The sequence below is a fragment of the Chiloscyllium punctatum genome, chromosome 11, assembly GCF_047496795.1.
Source record: "Chiloscyllium punctatum isolate Juve2018m chromosome 11, sChiPun1.3, whole genome shotgun sequence".
NCBI classification, from domain to species: domain Eukaryota; kingdom Metazoa; phylum Chordata; class Chondrichthyes; order Orectolobiformes; family Hemiscylliidae; genus Chiloscyllium; species Chiloscyllium punctatum.
In genome coordinates, this window is record NC_092749.1 from 97,825,087 (window position 1) to 97,841,327 (window position 16,241).

Genomic DNA, 16,241 nt, shown 5'->3' on the forward strand with positions numbered 1-16,241 from the left:
TTTTGTTTGTGTTTCATTCAGTAATCTTGTAAATAAATTCTGTTTTGTTTTAAGCTACTGTTTTGACCAATTGCATTCCCTCCTGGAATATCTGTGTTACACCTGCTTAAAACAACTAGCAAAGCTAGGGTTTGGGCAGATTTCATGAATTGTTTTGAAGGAGGTCCATAACTTTAGTGAAGACCAAGCAGATAATATTTCTGTGAAGGTGGGAGACATGGGGGGGTGGTTCTCAATGAAAACTTAGTGTCTGTCTTCATAGAAAAGGGATAACAATGGATACATTTCAATTAAGGAGGAAGACTGTGAAATATTGATGGGGAAAATACAGTGAGAGAGGTTTGGTAGCAAAAATAGGAAGGCAGGTTATTTTTGGCTATGAATTGAGGAGGGGATGTTCAACAAGACCTGGTGTCCTTGTGCAACAGTTGCTGCAAGTTAGTGTGGAGGTGTGGCAAACACCTGTGTGTTAGCCTTCATAGTGAGATGATTTGAGTATAGGAATAAGGATATCTTCCTGCAGTTACACAGAGCATTGGTGAGGCCACACCTGGAATATTGTGCGCAGTTTTGCTGTCCTTGTTTCTGCTAAGCGACAAAGGTTTATCAAATTGATATCTGAGTTGGCAGGACTGACCTATGAGCAAAGATTGAGTTGGTTAAGATTGTACTCACTTGACTTTTGAAGAATGAGGGGAGAATCTCACAGCAACCAATAAAACTCTCACAGGACTAGACAGGTTAGATGCAGGAAGGATGGACTAGCTGGAGGGGAGAGTCCAGAACAAGGGATCATAGTTTAAAGATAAGCCGTAAACATTTTAAGACTGAGATGAGGAGACATTTCTTCACTCAGAGGGTGGTGAGCCTGTGGAGTTCACTACCACAAAACATGGTTGAGGCCAAAACAATGGCTCACTTGGCTGAAGGGGATCAAGGAATATGGGGGGAGGGTGGGTATTGGTATTGACCTCGATGATCAGCCATGATCATATTGAATGGTGGAGTAGGCTTGAGGGGCTGAATGGCCTATTCCTGTTCCCATCTATGTAAGCATTAAGGGCTTTACCATCTTCTAAAGAAGACAAATCACCTTGATTAGATCCACACTGAATGCAGTACTCCAGGCAGAGTCTGACCCAAGGCACAGAGACCCAGAGCATTACTCCCACTCTCTGAGACGGAAATGAACCAGCCTTTCCAGTAACTGACTCAATGAGAGCTACTCATGGGCTAGGTGAAGTAGCTCTGGTCATTAAGATGAAATGGTTTTGATTCAGTAAACTCTGCAGGGATTGAGCTGAATAGATATTGAGCATCCACTCCAAGAGGGCAGCTCGTCATTGTAAGCAGTATTTCCTACTGGCAGTACATTAACCCAATCCTTGGCACTGAGAGTTGAAAGGTCAAAGTGTAGCCTTATTTCTCACTCCCTCACAGTAGTAGGCAGCATGAAAATGGGGGAAAGGTCGCAAAGGATTATCTTAATCCACCCTAACAACAATTCCTCCATCCATCCAGCTTTGTACTCAGACTCTTCCCCATGATCTCTCTCAGCATTCCCTTGAAGTTATTGGCCTAGCAACCCTCCACCATGACCCCAATGGCTCTAGCCACCTGCACCCACCACCTCTCAAATTCCCAACATTAGTGGATGTGCAGGTAAAACTTTGATGGATGTGGAAGGCTCCTTTAGGGCCTTGGATGGAGGTGAGGGAGGAGATGTGGGTGCAGGTTTTGCAATTCCTGCAGTGGCAGGGGAAGGTGCCAGAATGGGAGGGTGGGTTGTGGGGGGGCCTGGACCTGACCGTAGTCACGGAGGGAACGGTCTTTGCGGAAGGTGGAAAGGGGTGGGGAGGGAAATATATCCCTGGTGGTGGGGTCTGTTTGGAGGTGGCGGAGATGTCGGCGGATGATTTGGTTTATGCAAAGGTTGTTAGGGTGAAGGTCAGCACCAGGGACATTCTGTCCTTGTTATGGTTGGAGGGGTGGGGTCTGAGGGCGGAGGTGTGGGATATGGACGAGATGCATTGGAGGGCATCTTTAACCACCTGGGAAGGGAAGTTGTGATCTCTAAAGAAGGAGGCCATCTGGTGTGTTCTGTGGAGGAACTGGTCCTCCTGGGGTCAGATACGGCGGAGGTGGAGGAATTGGGAATACTGGATGGCATTTTTGCAAGAGGAGGAAGAGGTGGAGAGCGGTGCCGGTGTCATTACGGAAGATCAACTGTTCTACATAGCCAACAAAGAGACAGGCATAGCTGGGGCCCATACGAGTGCCCATGGCTACTCCTTTGGTCTGGAGGAAGTGGGAGGATTTGAAGGAGAAATTGTTAAGGGTAAGGACCAGTTTGGCCAAACGAATGAGAGTGTTGGTGGAAGGGTATTGTTGGGGACGTCGGGAGAGGAAGAAACGGAGGGCTTGGAGGCCCTGGTCATGGTGGATGGAGGTGTAGAGGGATTGGATATCCATGGTGAAGATGAGGTGTTGGGGGCCAGGGAAACGGAAGTCTTGGAGGAGGTGGAGGGCGTGGGTGGTGTCTTGAACGTATGTGGGGAGTTCTTGGACTAGGGGGGATAGGACAGTGTTGAGGTAGGTAAAAATGAGTTCAGTAGGGCAGGAACATCCTAAGACAATGGGTTGGCCAGGGTGGTCAGGCTTGTGGGTCTTGGGAAGGAGGTAGAACCGGGAAGTGCGGGGTTCCTGGACTATGAGGTTGGAAGCTGTGGGAGATCTCCTGAGATGATGAAGTTCTGCATGGTCTGGGGGATGATGGTTTGGTGATGGGGGGTAGGGTCATGGTCGAGGGAGGGGTAGGAAGAGGTGTCCTCGAGTTGGCGTTTGGCTTAAGCAGTGTAGAAGTCAGTGCACCAGACTACCACTGCGCCCCCTTTATCTGCTGGCTTGATGGTGAGGTCGGGATTGGAGCACAGGGATTGGAGGGCTGCGCGTTTTGAGGGTGAGAGGTTGGAGTGGGGGAGAGGGGTCGACAGGTTGAGGTGGTTAATGTCCTGGTGGCAGTTGGAGATGAAGAGGCCGAGGGCGGGTAATAGGCCAGCACGGGGTGTCCAGGTGAATGCAGTGTGTTGGAGGTGGACGAAGGGGTCCTCAGAAGGTGGGCGGGAGTCCTGATTGTGAAAGTAAGCTCGGAGGCGGAGGCAGGGGAAGAAGTGTTCGACGTCACGGCGTGTATTAAATTCATTGATGCGTGGGTGGAGGGTGATGAAGGTGAGTCCTTTGCTGAGGACTGATCATTCGTCCTCAGTGAGGGAGAGGTCTGGAGGGATGGTGAAAACTTGGCAGGGCTGGGAGCTGGGATCTGGTGTTGGGGTGGAGCTGGGAGTGGGGGCGGAGCCTGTAACTGGAGTGGGTGTGGTGGTGGGGGGATTGGGTGTGGAGTCATGAGCAGGTGTGGTGTTCCGCTCAGGGTTCTAGGGGGCAGGGATGGTGACAGTGGGATCTGTGGGGGGCGTGTCAGCAGAATGCAGGTGAGTGGCGTTGGTGGGGGTTGAAATTGTGGCAAACATGGCAGTGGGGGGGTGGAAGTCACTGAGCGTGTGACATCAGCGATGCTGTGAGGGGTGGAAGTAATGTCACGTATGGTGCATGAGGAATTGTGAGGGTTGGAAGTGGCTGTGGGAGCGGCCATGATGGGGGCGGAAGTGACATCATCAATCAGCGTGGGGGTGGCAGCTGCACCAGCCGCATGGCTAATGGCATCTGAGCAGTACCAGAGGCTGGGGGAATCTTCTGGAATGTTTGAGGAGTGCTGGTTATGGAGGTGGGTAGATAAAAGTTTGTTGTACTTACAGTTTTTGATGTTTGAGATGGAGTTGAAATACTGTTTGTTGAGAGTATTTGCCTTCTGCAAAGACCGTTCCCTCCGTGACTACCTGGTCAGGTCCACGCCCCCTACAACCCACCCTCCCATCCTGGCACCTTCCTCTGCCATTGCAGGAATTGTAAAACCTGCGCCCACACCTCCTCCCTCACCTCCATCCAAGGCCCTAAAGGAGCCTTCCACATCCATCAAAGTTTTATCTGCACATCCACCAATATCATTTATTGTATCCGTTGCTCCCGATGCAGTCTCCTCTACATTGGAGAGACTGGACACCTCCTAGCAGAGCGCTTTAAGGAACATCTCCGGGACACCCGCACCAATCAACCACACCGCCCTGTGGCCCAACATTTCAAATCCCCCTCCCACTCTGCCGAGGACATGGAGGTCCTAGGCTTCCTCACCCCCGCTCCCTCACCATCTGACGCCTGGGGGAAGAACGCCTCATCTTCCGCCTCGGAACACTTCAACCCCAGGGCATCATTGTGGACTTCAACAGTTTCCTCATTTCCCCTTCCCCCAACTTACCCCAGTTCCAAACTTCCAGCTCAGCACTGTCCCCATGACTTGCCCTACCTGCCTATCTTCTTTTCCACCTATCCACTTCACCCCCCCGACCTATCACCTTAATCCCCTCCCCCACTCACCTATTGTACTCTATGCTACTTTCTCCCCATCCCCACCCTCCTCTCACTTATCTCTCCACCCTTCAGGCTCTCTGCCTGTATTCCTGATGAAGGGCTTTTGCCCGAAACGTCGATTTTACTGCTCCTCGGATGCTGCCTGAACTGCTGTGCTCTTCCAGCACCACTAATCCAGGATAGTGAAGAAGGCAATTGGTATGCTTGCCATTTTGGTCAGTGTATTGAGTATAGGAGTTTGGAGGTCATGTTGAGTATAAGAGTTGGGAGGTCATCTTGTGCCTGTACAGGACACTGGGGGTGAGACCACTTCTGGAATATTGTGTGCAATTCTGGTCTCCTTCCTATCTGAAGGATGTTGTGAAACTTGAAAGACTTCAGAAAAGATTTACAAGGATATTGCCAGGGTTGGAGGGTTTGAGCGATAGGGAGAGGCTGAATAGACTGGGACTGTTTTTCCTGGAGCTTTGAAGGTTGAGGGGGTGACCTTAGAGGCTTATAAAAGTCATGAGGGGTATGGATAGGGTGAACAGCCAAGGTCTATTTCCCCAGGGTAGAGGAGTCCAAAACTAGAGGGAATCGAGTTAAGGTGAGGGGCGAAATATATAAAAGGGACCTAAGAGGTAACTTTTTCATGCAGAGGGTGGTATGTGTATGGAATGAGCTACCATAGGAAGTGGTGGAGGCTGGTACAATTACAACATTTTAAAAGGCATCTGGATGGGTATATGAATAGGAAGGGTGTGGAGGGATATGGGCCAAGTGCTGGCAAATGGGACTAAGATTAGGTTAGGGTAACTAGTCGGTGTGGATGAGTTGGACTGAATGTTACAGTGTTCCATGCTGTATATCTCCTGATTCTATGTGTCTCAGTGAGAAATTTCCTTGCTTCATGGACTCCTTCACTGTTAGAAGCAACAAAACTATTCATCAAACCCCCCAAAATTGTAGCTAAACCTCCTGTTTCGATAGTCAATTTATTTTAGATGAAATATTGACCTCGATTGTATACGCACGCAGTAGTTTTTTCAAAACCGTGGCATGTTTTTCAATCTGGTCTATTGCAATCATTAAAATGTTCACTGCCTTTGGTAAGGTCTCGTGTGTGTGATGATGCCAGGTTCTAGTGTTTGATCTGGTTTCCTTCTCAGGCCGGGGAGTTGTATAAAGAGAACAACAGGAGGAATATCCAGATTAGAAGCCTCGAGGAGACCATCGGTGCCCATGACATGGAGTCAAAAGCCAGCCGGGAAACTATCATGAGGCTGGTCTCTGAGCTGGGTAGGGAGCAGAAAGCTGTTGCCTCCTACCTGCAGGAATTAGACACCATTCGTAAGGTATGGAGAAGATAACCGTGACTTTTACTAATTAATTGGAGCAAATAATAGGAAGTGAAGGGGCTAACTGGTGGACAGGTTTCTGACCTTAGTTGTGTTTAAGATGTAGAGTTGTTGCCTTTTTTAGTTTTCAAAGTCCTATCCTCCGCCCTGTAAAATCAGCTTGTCTCCATTATATTATCCTAGTGTACAGTATGTCCTTCTCTGTTATTATTTTGAATGAATGTTATATTATGATCAATATTGCCTAGCTGTTCCCCTACTTTTATTTCTCTTATTTGCTCTGACAAGTACAGCTACTCCACCTCCTCTTTTACTCTGTGTACGTATTCGAAACGCTTTTTGTAACATTTAAACCCTTGTCCTGATATTTTCGGAGCCGTGTCTCAATAATCCTGAATATGTCTGTTTCTTCTATTGGTTAATGTTGTTTGCAGTTGTTCCTTTTTGTTAAAGGATGCTATGTGAATAGCGCTACAAACAGTTTAACTCAGTTTCAACTACTAATCCTCTCACTTCATATTTTAAAAATATTCTTATTGAAAAATAGATTTTTAAATTTTACAATAAATACAAAACAATAGAATTCAAAACAATACAAAGAAAGAACACCAAGAATATGTAAAAACCCAAACCGCCCTCATGTATAAATATGTATTAAAATATATGAAAAAACCCAACTAACTATTTAAATAAATAATAATGAACAACAAACTATTAAATAATAACAATACAGCTCAGCAAAACAAACCACTAACTCTCAAATATCGAGAGCATTAATTTTCACCTGTTCATATGTTCGCAGTTCCCCTTCTCTGGATATTGGACTCATAAAGTACAATCGTTACGGCTATATAAAAGCCCTTATTAGTTGTAGACAAATCTGTGACCAGGTAGTCCAAAAGGGTGGCCATGTCTCATAGAAATTCTCAGTTTTGTGGTGTACCATACTTGTAAGAAAATCCAAAGGGATATGCTCCATAACAATCTTACGCTAACCCAACACCCAAACCAACAAGGTATTCTTTTTTGCGTAGAAAGTGAGGATGTTGAAAAGTTTTTTCTTATGCGCGTCTACAGGGAATACGCTGGGCAGGCCAAGAAGAAGAGAGATTGGGTCCTTCACCCTTACACCCAAAATCCCTTCCATTGCACTTGCCACAGTACTCCAGTATATTTGAAGTCTACCACAGGACCAGAGACAATGGGTAAGAATGCCCATACCAACTTTACACTGAGGGCGTGCTGAAAATACCCCTGGTTTAAATTTTGACAAATGATCCAGAGCCAACTGGATCCTGTGGAGAATCTTCAACTGTAAAGCATGGGTCCTATTGCAAATTGATATCTTTCTTGCATTTTCCCAAATATCTTCCCATGCCTCTGAGGACACCTCAACACTCAGCTCTCTCTCCCACACCCTGCAGAGTCAGTTGAACTCACCTGAGGGGGCACCCTCCCCAAGTGATGATATAAAGTGCTGACAGAAAGCGTACTCTTACCACTTAGCACGCCCCTCTCTATGTCAGATTTGTAGGGATCAAAAGTGTAGTCTTTCTTTTTGAATAAAATCCCTAACTTGAGAAAAATGAAAGAGGTGCCTCTGGATAGCTCGTATTTCCGAGCTAACTGATCAAAATACATCATTGTACGTCTCTCAAATAAATCACCCATGCAAGACACACCCCTAGCTGCTCAATGTTTGAATCCTGAATCCATCATCCCCAGCTGAAAACCCAGCATACCCATTGTAGGTGTAAGAAAAGATGTTTTGCTAGTATTGCCTTCCCTCTGCCTAATTGCCCTCCGTGCTTTAACAGTGTTGATAACTATTGGGTTATGGTAATGTTCCTTAACTGTCCTCATTTTGTCCAAAACAGCAAACTCTCGGGCACCCTGCCTGAGAGGTTTCAAGATTGAGCCATATCGAAAGAGGGTCCCCACAAGCCCACTTGGGATAAAAGTGAGCTTAGTTGATAGTTTTTAATGTCCGGGAGATCCACTGCCCCAAGTCTATGAGGCAATTGCAGTTTAGCTAATTTAATAAGGGGCTGCTTACAATGTCAAATAAAGGAACTGAACCAGCTGTTCAGCCTCCTGTATGTTTCCTTATTGAAAATCAGGGGGAGCATCCGTATAGGGTACAATAAACAGGAGAATATTCATCTTAATGAGCGCTATCCGATCCAACCATGAGACTCGAAGAGCCTCCCATTTTTGAAGGTCTTGTTTGATTTTGTTGAATAATTGAACAAAATTAACTTTAAACAACCAATTAATAATTGGAAGTGATGAATATGCCTAAATACATAAAACCCCCCTGTGACCACATAAATGGGAATCGAGATTTGCCCTCAAGATCTAGCATCTTAGTAAGACCACCCCGAGGCATAGCCTCTGATCTTGCAAAATTAATCTTGTACCCTGAAAAGGTGCCAAACGAGCTGATGCATTGTATCAGGTGAGGCACCGAAACTGCTGGGTTTGACAAAACAAATGAGGACATTGTCTGCGTACAACGAAATCTTATGTGATTTGACCCCGTTTCTAGAGCTGACAGTATTGGGATTCCTACGAATGGTCTCCTTCAACGGTTGAATCACCAATGTAAAAAGCAGTAGTGAAAGGGGACAGCCCTATTGGCTGCCCCTAAAAATGCTAACGTTGCTTGATCGTACCCCATTGGTGATGACCGCAGCGAGAGGGTCACTGTAGAGAACCTTTGCCCACCATATAAAGGCTTCGCCCAAGCCAAACCACTCTAGAGTAGAAAAAAGGTACTGCCACTCAATTCAGTCAAGTGCCTTCTCTGCATCTGGAGAAATCACCAATCCTTGTATTGACTGCTGTTGACATGCTTGAATTACATTAAGCAGCCTCCTAACGTTATTGGAGGATCTGCAGCCCTTTATGAAGTCTGTCTGGTCCTGTTTAACAGTAGATGGTAACAGTCTCCAGCCTTAACGTGAGACTCTTAGATTGGATTTTAAAGTAAACATTTAAGAGTGAAATGGGCCTGTAAGAAGCATAGTCCTCTGGGACGTTCCCTTTTTTAAGAAGAAGCGAAATATTGGCCTCTCTTAGAGATGGCGGGAGACTGTATGAGTCATTGAACATGTTGAGCATCGGGCCTGACAATATGCTTACAAATTCCTTTTTAAACTCACTGGGAAGTCAATCAGGACCAGATGCCTTTCTACTCTGTAGCTGCTTCACAGCCTCCTGTAACTCTTGCTCTGATAAAGAGGCATTGAGAAAAGACTCTTGTTTGGGTATCACACCTGGGAGATGCAGATTATTGAAAAAGGACTCCATCTTGGTCCATCCCTCCTCACAACCCTCAGACTGGTATAATTCAGAGTAAAATCTCTGGAATGCCACATTAATCTTTTTGGAATCACATGTTAGGTTTCCATACCCTTCCCTAATCGACATAATGGCTTGAGGGGCACTGTTTTTCCTGGCGAGATACGCTATGTACTTGTCTGGTTTGTCACTGTGCTCATATGACCTTTGTTTTGTGAAAGTAAGCTGCTTCTTTGGCGTCTGTGTGAGCACGGAATTCAATGCAGAGCGCAGCACCGCAATCCTCTGCAGCTTGGCCAACAAGGTCCTGTCAAAGTAAGCCTTCTTGGCTGCCTTCCACTGTACTTCGAGGAGACGTTGCTGCTCACCTTTCTGCCGCTTCCTACTGGCAGAGTAGGAAATAACTAACCCTCTGGCATAGCTTTGGGCAGTTTCCCAAAGGATGGATGGGCTACTAGTCGAACCTGAATTAATGTCTAGGAATGCCCTAAATTTGTTAGAGAAATACCCCACAAACTTATTATCTTTAAGGATAAAGGGATCCATTCGCCAGTGCCTTGGGCCCACTACAGCGTCTTTAATCTTAACCAACATGTACACTAGAGCATGCTCAGAGCTGGAAACATTACCAATCGTACAAATTGCCATCAAGTCCAGTTGCCATGGAGGTCAGGAAAAAAAACATCAACCAAGGTGTGACAGCTGTGTGGATTGTGTTATGAAGATATGGGTATACCCTTAAGACAGTTAAAGGCAGCAGAACTACTGGAGCCAGCACCAAGTGTACTCAAAAATGGTAACAATGTAACACTGGGTTAAACCACTCGATTAGTTAATTGCTTGGAGACAAAAAAAAAAATTGAATTTGGCCAATCGGTTTAAATTTTACCTGAAATACATCAAACTCTAATCAAGTTTGAATTGAGTATATTGACAATCTTAAAAGCCAATGACACAATCCAATGCTCTGGAGTATAAGACTGGGGTAAATTGAACAGTTGAGAGGAGATTTGCCACATCCTAGCATGTAAGGGACTGCTTGAAAAAATCTTTCTTAAAAGTCTCTTTTGGTAACCTGTAATGCAGAAATTCCTAACAAAGGAGAAAAGAAGACAGGAAGATCCAAAGACAAGAACCTACAGCTACCTGCTTTTGAGATAAGAAGTGTTGTTTTGTAAATTTTAATTGGGAGTTTTATTAGACTAGTATTATAGAAAGGAAACTAAAAGATAGGTTAGAGAAAGAAATTGTAAATAGTAGTTAGTTAATTATTCTGTTATACTTTAAGAAATAAAGTTGTTGATTTTTACTTTCAAGAATTCTTGACTACTCAATTTTTACAGATTACTGCATGGGATAAATCATTTGTGTGTTGCTGGTTTTAAATTAAGCAGGAGGGTTACCCCGTGCTGTAACAGTTTGGGATTTGAACTGGTTCAGACAGATTTCAATAGATTTGGGGGTATAAAAAATCCCAGCAGATTTAAACATTTACAGGTTACAATCTTAGAGCTTTAAATAAAACTTAGGTGAGGCAATTTGTTTGCTTTTGGTGACTTGTGGCTGATTAAATGAAAAGTGAGAGAAATTACTCTTAAAATTACTAAAGAGGTTCTGGGATTTGAAGATGATTCTCAAATTTGCCAGGAAAGTTTAGAAGGAAAGAAAAAGGCCATACTTTTAGAATTAGCAAAGAGGTTAGAATTGTGTTTAACCGAGGACAAAAGTAAAACTGAAATTGTAAGGGAATTACTCAAACACTTAGGTGTGTCAGAGAAACAGATGAGTGCAGTAGAGGTAGACAAACTTAAATTACAATTGAGGAAAGTGGAGTTAGAAAACAAATGAAAGAGAGAGAGGAGAGAGAGGCAAAAATAGAGAGAGAGAAGGTTCTTGGCTGAGCAAAGAGAGAGAAGAAAGGGAGCGAGAAAGAGAGAATTTGAACTTGAGAAGTTGCAACTTAGCAAAGTCAAGTTAAAGGATGGAGATTAAAAGAGAAGGTGGTGATATATATAAATATGTCAAAACTCTGCCACATTTTGATGAGAAAAATGTTGAAGCTTCTTTTTAATTTCATTTGAAAAATTGGCTCAGCAAATGGAGTGGTCCGAGGATTTATGGGAAATGCTAGTTCAGACTAAATTGGTAGGTGGAGCGAGTGAGGTATTTGCTGCATTATCAGATGAGGTGTCAAGGGATTATGAAGAGGTTTAATGGGCTATTTTAAGTGCTTGTGTATTGGTACCAGAAGCATATAGGCAGCTGTTCAAAAGCACACAGAAAGAACCAGGCCATACTTAAGTTGAGTTTGAAAGAATTAAACAAAGTCAATTTGATCAATGGGTGTGTGCTTTGAAAATAGGTAGAACATTTAAGGCTCTAAGAGAGATTATTCTGCTGGAGGAGTTTAAAAACTCACTTCCAGAAATAGTTAGAATTCACGTGGAGGAACAAGAAGTTCAGAAATTGAGAAGGGCAGCAGAATTAGCAGATGAGGACATGCTGACGCATAAGACAAGCTTCCGGCCAGAACTTTGTCCTGTGAGGGATAAAAGTTTGGAGAAGGGGAGATCCTACACTGCTAAACCAAGAGTAGAGAGCCCTGGGAGGATTTTACCACAGGATAAAAAAGAAGCCCAAGACAGTGGACAGGAGGTGAAGGGCCTCGGGTATTTCCACTGTAATGGAGTGGGACACAGAAATTTACAGTGCTGATGGTTTCAGAAATGGCATTGGGAAAAGTTTTCACTGCCAGAATGTGGGATATGTAAAGTCACAGTACTGGTCATTAAAGAAAGGCGCTGTGGGAAAAGATGTGGTAAAAGAAGCTAAGCCAGTGGCTAGTAGTAAAGGTAGTAAAGGAGACCCCAAAAAGAGCTGCGAGAAAGTGCACAGCCTAGGCAGGGGCTGGGTATGAAGTTAATACCTGATCTCTACAAAGAATTCACCTCTGTGTGTAAAGTTTACCCAGAAAGAACAGGGGGAGAAGTAAAAAAGAAACAGGATCTAACTAGTCACTGATAGTAAGGGATGAGTGAATATGCACTCTTTCTGATCTGTTACCTGAGGGTACGATAATTTGTGGGATAGACAGACAGAAATTTAACGTTGCCCGATGTAAGATCAGGTTAGAGCGCCAACTCAAGACTGGGGAAGTTACAGTGGGAGTGATTGATAGAGAATCAGTTTCAGGAATTCACTTTGTTCTTGGGAATGATTTGGCAGGATCCAAGGTAGGAGTGATACCCCTTGTTGTGGAGTAGCCCAAGGAAGACCAAGGAACTGAGGAGTTACAACAGAAATATCCTGGTATTTTCCCAGACTGTGTGGGTAACCAGATCCAACAATTATAAGTCACAGTGTGAAGCAAAAAGTAAAGAGAAAGATGAAGGAGCTGAGCTTCAGTTAACAGATACCCTGTTTGACAAAGTGATGCAGGAAAAACCTGAACAGGCAGAGGGTCAGACAGCAATGTTTAGTCCTGAAAAGCTAAGAGACTTGCAATGGCAAGACAAGACGATAAGATATATATGTGGATGTGTACTCTGAAAAGGAGGTAGACAATATTCCAGAAGGTTATAATCTGAAAGATAGAATCCTCAGACAGAAATGGAGACCATGGCAGGTTAGTGCAGAGGAGAAATGGGACAAAATGCACCAGATTATGTTGTCAGTAGCATACAGACAGGAGGTGTTATGGGTAGCACAAGAACTACCTGTAGAAGGTCACCTAGGGGTACGAAAGACTCAGGCTAAGGTACAAAAACATTTTTATTGGCCTGGAATGCATAAGGATGTGGTTAATTTTTGCCGTACGTGTCATACATGCCAAATGGTAGGTAAGCCACAGGCAGTAATAAAACCAGCACCTTAGTTGCCAATTCCTGCATTTGAAGAACCTTTCACTTGGGTTATAATTGTTTGTTTGTGTAGGTCCCCTCCCTAGAAGGTAAAGTGGGAACTAGTACTTGTTAACCATAATGGATGTGTCTCCCAGATTTCCGGAGGCAACTCCATTACGGAGTATCAAGGTAAAAGAGTATGGTAGAGAAGTTAGTAGTTTTCTTCACCTGGTATGGGCTACCCAGACAAATTCAGTTGGATTAAGAGTCAAATTTTACTGCTAGGCCGTTTAAGGAGGTTATGGATAGCTTAGGTATATAGCGCTTTAAATCCAGTGTGTATCATCCTGAATCCCAGGGAGCTTTAGAAAGGTGGCATCAGACCTTGAAGACCATGTTGAGAGCATACTGTCAGGATTACCCGAATGATTGGGATAAAGGTATCCCATTTGCATTGTTTGCCATCAGAGATGCCCCAAATGAATCTACTCAGTTCACTCCCTTTGAGTTAATATTCAGTCATGAAGTGAAAGGCCCTTTGAAATTAATGAAAGAAAAATTGACAGGACCAAAGTCGGAGATCGCACAATTAGATTACGTATCAAAGGTGAAGGACAGATTAAATAGAGTAGGTGAGTTAGCTAAGCAGCACTAAAGAAGGCACAGTGTAGAATGAAGCAGGTAACAGATAAAAGCTCTGAGACTCGGATGTTTTCCCGAGGGGATGATATGTTAGTACTGTTACCAGTGATAGGAGATCCTTTCAAAGCCAGGTTTAGTGATCCCTATCAAATTAAGAAAAAGTTGTGTCAGATAACTATTTCGTAAAGATGCCATATAGAAAAAACAGTATCGGGTATGTCATGTGAACATGTTGAAACCGTATCACACTAGAGAGAAAGAACTGGAGAAACAGGTGGACGTTACTGCCCCGCAGAGTGAGGAATCAGATCCAGATGATGTGGATTTTGAGGTGCCTCAAAATAGATTAAAAAATGAAGAAGTCCTTGAGGATTGGGACAGGTTAATAAGCTATCTGTCTCAGGAGCATACAATGGAATTGAAAGATTTGTTTCTACAGTATAAGGACATTTGTAAGAATTAGATGGGGAGGACTAATGCTATTGTACATGAAGTAGATGTAGGGAACACTGCTTCGATAAAACAACATCCCTATCAGCTTAACCCTCTTAAAGCCAGGCAGGTCCAGATGGAGGCGGAGGCCATGCTCAACAAGATCATCATCAAACCAAGCTAGAGTGAGTGGAGTTCACTGATTGTTTTAGTTCCCAAACCGGACAGGACTCAACCATTCTGCATGGGTTATCGGAAGGTCAACAATATTCCAAAATCGGAACTCATATCCAATTCCTAGATTGGAGGATTGTATCGAGAAAGTCAAGCCATGTACATCACCAAGTTGGATTTAACGCCTGGTTGCTAGCAGGTACCTTTATCAGAGACGGCGAAAGAAATTTCTGCGTTTGTAATCCGAAATAGGCCATATTATTTAAAGTGATGCCCTTTGGAATGAAGAACATGCCCGCCACATTCTAAAGAGTCAAGAACAGAGTTGTGGCTGGGTTAACAAACCATGCAGTCTATTTTGTTGATGTAGTGATCTTTAGTAAGTCCTGGAAAGATCACTTGATGCAGTTGGCAGAGCTCTTTGAACGACTCAGAGAAGCAAAACTGAAATAAAACTGAATTCGTGAAAGCAGAGGTGACGTTCTTGGGACATAACATCAGTCATGGAAAGTTGACCCAATGGAACACACAGACAAAGGCTATCAAAAAATTTCCACGACCAACCTCAAAAGAAAGAAGTGCTTCGATCCTTAGGACTCAGCGGATTCTATCAGAAGTTTGTTCCAAACTTCAGCAGTGTAGTGGCACTGTTAGCTGATTTGCTGAAGAAGAACACAAAGTTTCAGTGAACAGAACCATACCAGGAAGCATTTGAACATGTGAAATGGATATTAATCACCAAACGAGTTTTAGCTACACCAAACTTTTCAAAACCTTTTAAAATCACCATCGATGCTTGTGACATAGGAGTTGGAGCTGTACTCCTACAGAAAAATGAGGATGGGATTGAATTGCCAGTGGGTAACTTTTCAAAGATCAACATCCACCAGAGGAAATATTCCACAATCGAAAAGGAACCATTGAGTTTGGGATTGGCCTTACAGCATTTTAATGTGTATTTCACAAACAATATGTTGGAGACTCGTCTCCTTTTCGATCAGTAGCAGGAATTCCTAACAAGGAGAAAAGACACACAGGAAGATCCGAGGACAAGAACCTACAGCTGCCTGGTTTTACAGATAAGCAGTGTTGTTTTGTAAACTTTAATTGGGAGTTTTATCAGACTAGTATTATAGAAGGGAAGCTAAAAGATAGGTTAGAGGAAGAAATTGTAAATAGTGGTTAGTTAATTATTGCTTAAAGTGTAACAGAGAATAAAGTTGTCAATTTTTACTTTAAATAGTTCTTGACCACTCGAATTTTACAGATTACAGCACGGGATAAATCTTTTGTGTTGCTGGTTTTAAATTAAGCAGGAGGGTTTACCCTGTGTTGTAACAATTGGGAAAAAAATGTAAAATCCCTGCCTGTAGGGTGGAGACATCTCCAGACATCCACAAACCCTAACTCCACACACAGATCCACTAATTGTTTAGTTTGTACAGAGTGTATCGGGGGCCTTTGGGCAACTGATCTACCATGGGATCCATAAGACAATTAAAATCTCCCCTATAATGATATGCTGGGACTCAAGACAGATCAATTTAGAGAACACATCTACCAGAAATTTGAGGGAATGTGCCGGAGGGCAATAAACATTTCAATCACCATATTCTTCCCTGTTTATCATGGCTTCGAGGATTACAAACCTCCCGTGTGTGTGTCTTTAACACAGTCCAGTAACTTAAATGGGAGATTCCTCCTAACCAATATAGTCACTCCCCTACATCTAGCACTAAAAGATTAAAAGTAAACCCAATCGAAGCCATTCTGCTGTAGTTTCAAATGCTCCCTTATCATCCAAATGTGTCTCCTGTAACAAAGTAATATCCACATTTTCCTTTCCAAGACTCGAGAGTACCTTTTCCTTCTTAATTGATGAGTGACTCCCCTTGATGTTCCACGTACACCACAAGTCATTAGCCATAGCCTTCTGCAGTAACATTTAGATTCCAGAGAGGAAAGAAAGAAAGAAAGCAAGAAAACAAGAAAGAAAGCAAGAAAACAAGAAAACAACAAGAAAACA

General features: G+C 43.6%; 1 protein-coding gene across 2 annotated transcripts in view; it reads left to right on the plus strand.

The window, feature by feature from the left end:
• ccdc170 (coiled-coil domain containing 170) overlaps positions 1-16,241 on the plus strand; it is a 107,137-nt gene that overhangs the window by 46,484 nt on the left and 44,412 nt on the right. For both annotated transcript variants that reach the window (XM_072581366.1, XM_072581367.1), the window contains exon 7: positions 5,634-5,819. In XM_072581366.1, coding sequence (XP_072437467.1) covers positions 5,634-5,819 — 186 coding nt within the window. The remainder of the gene's footprint in view (positions 1-5,633; positions 5,820-16,241) is intronic.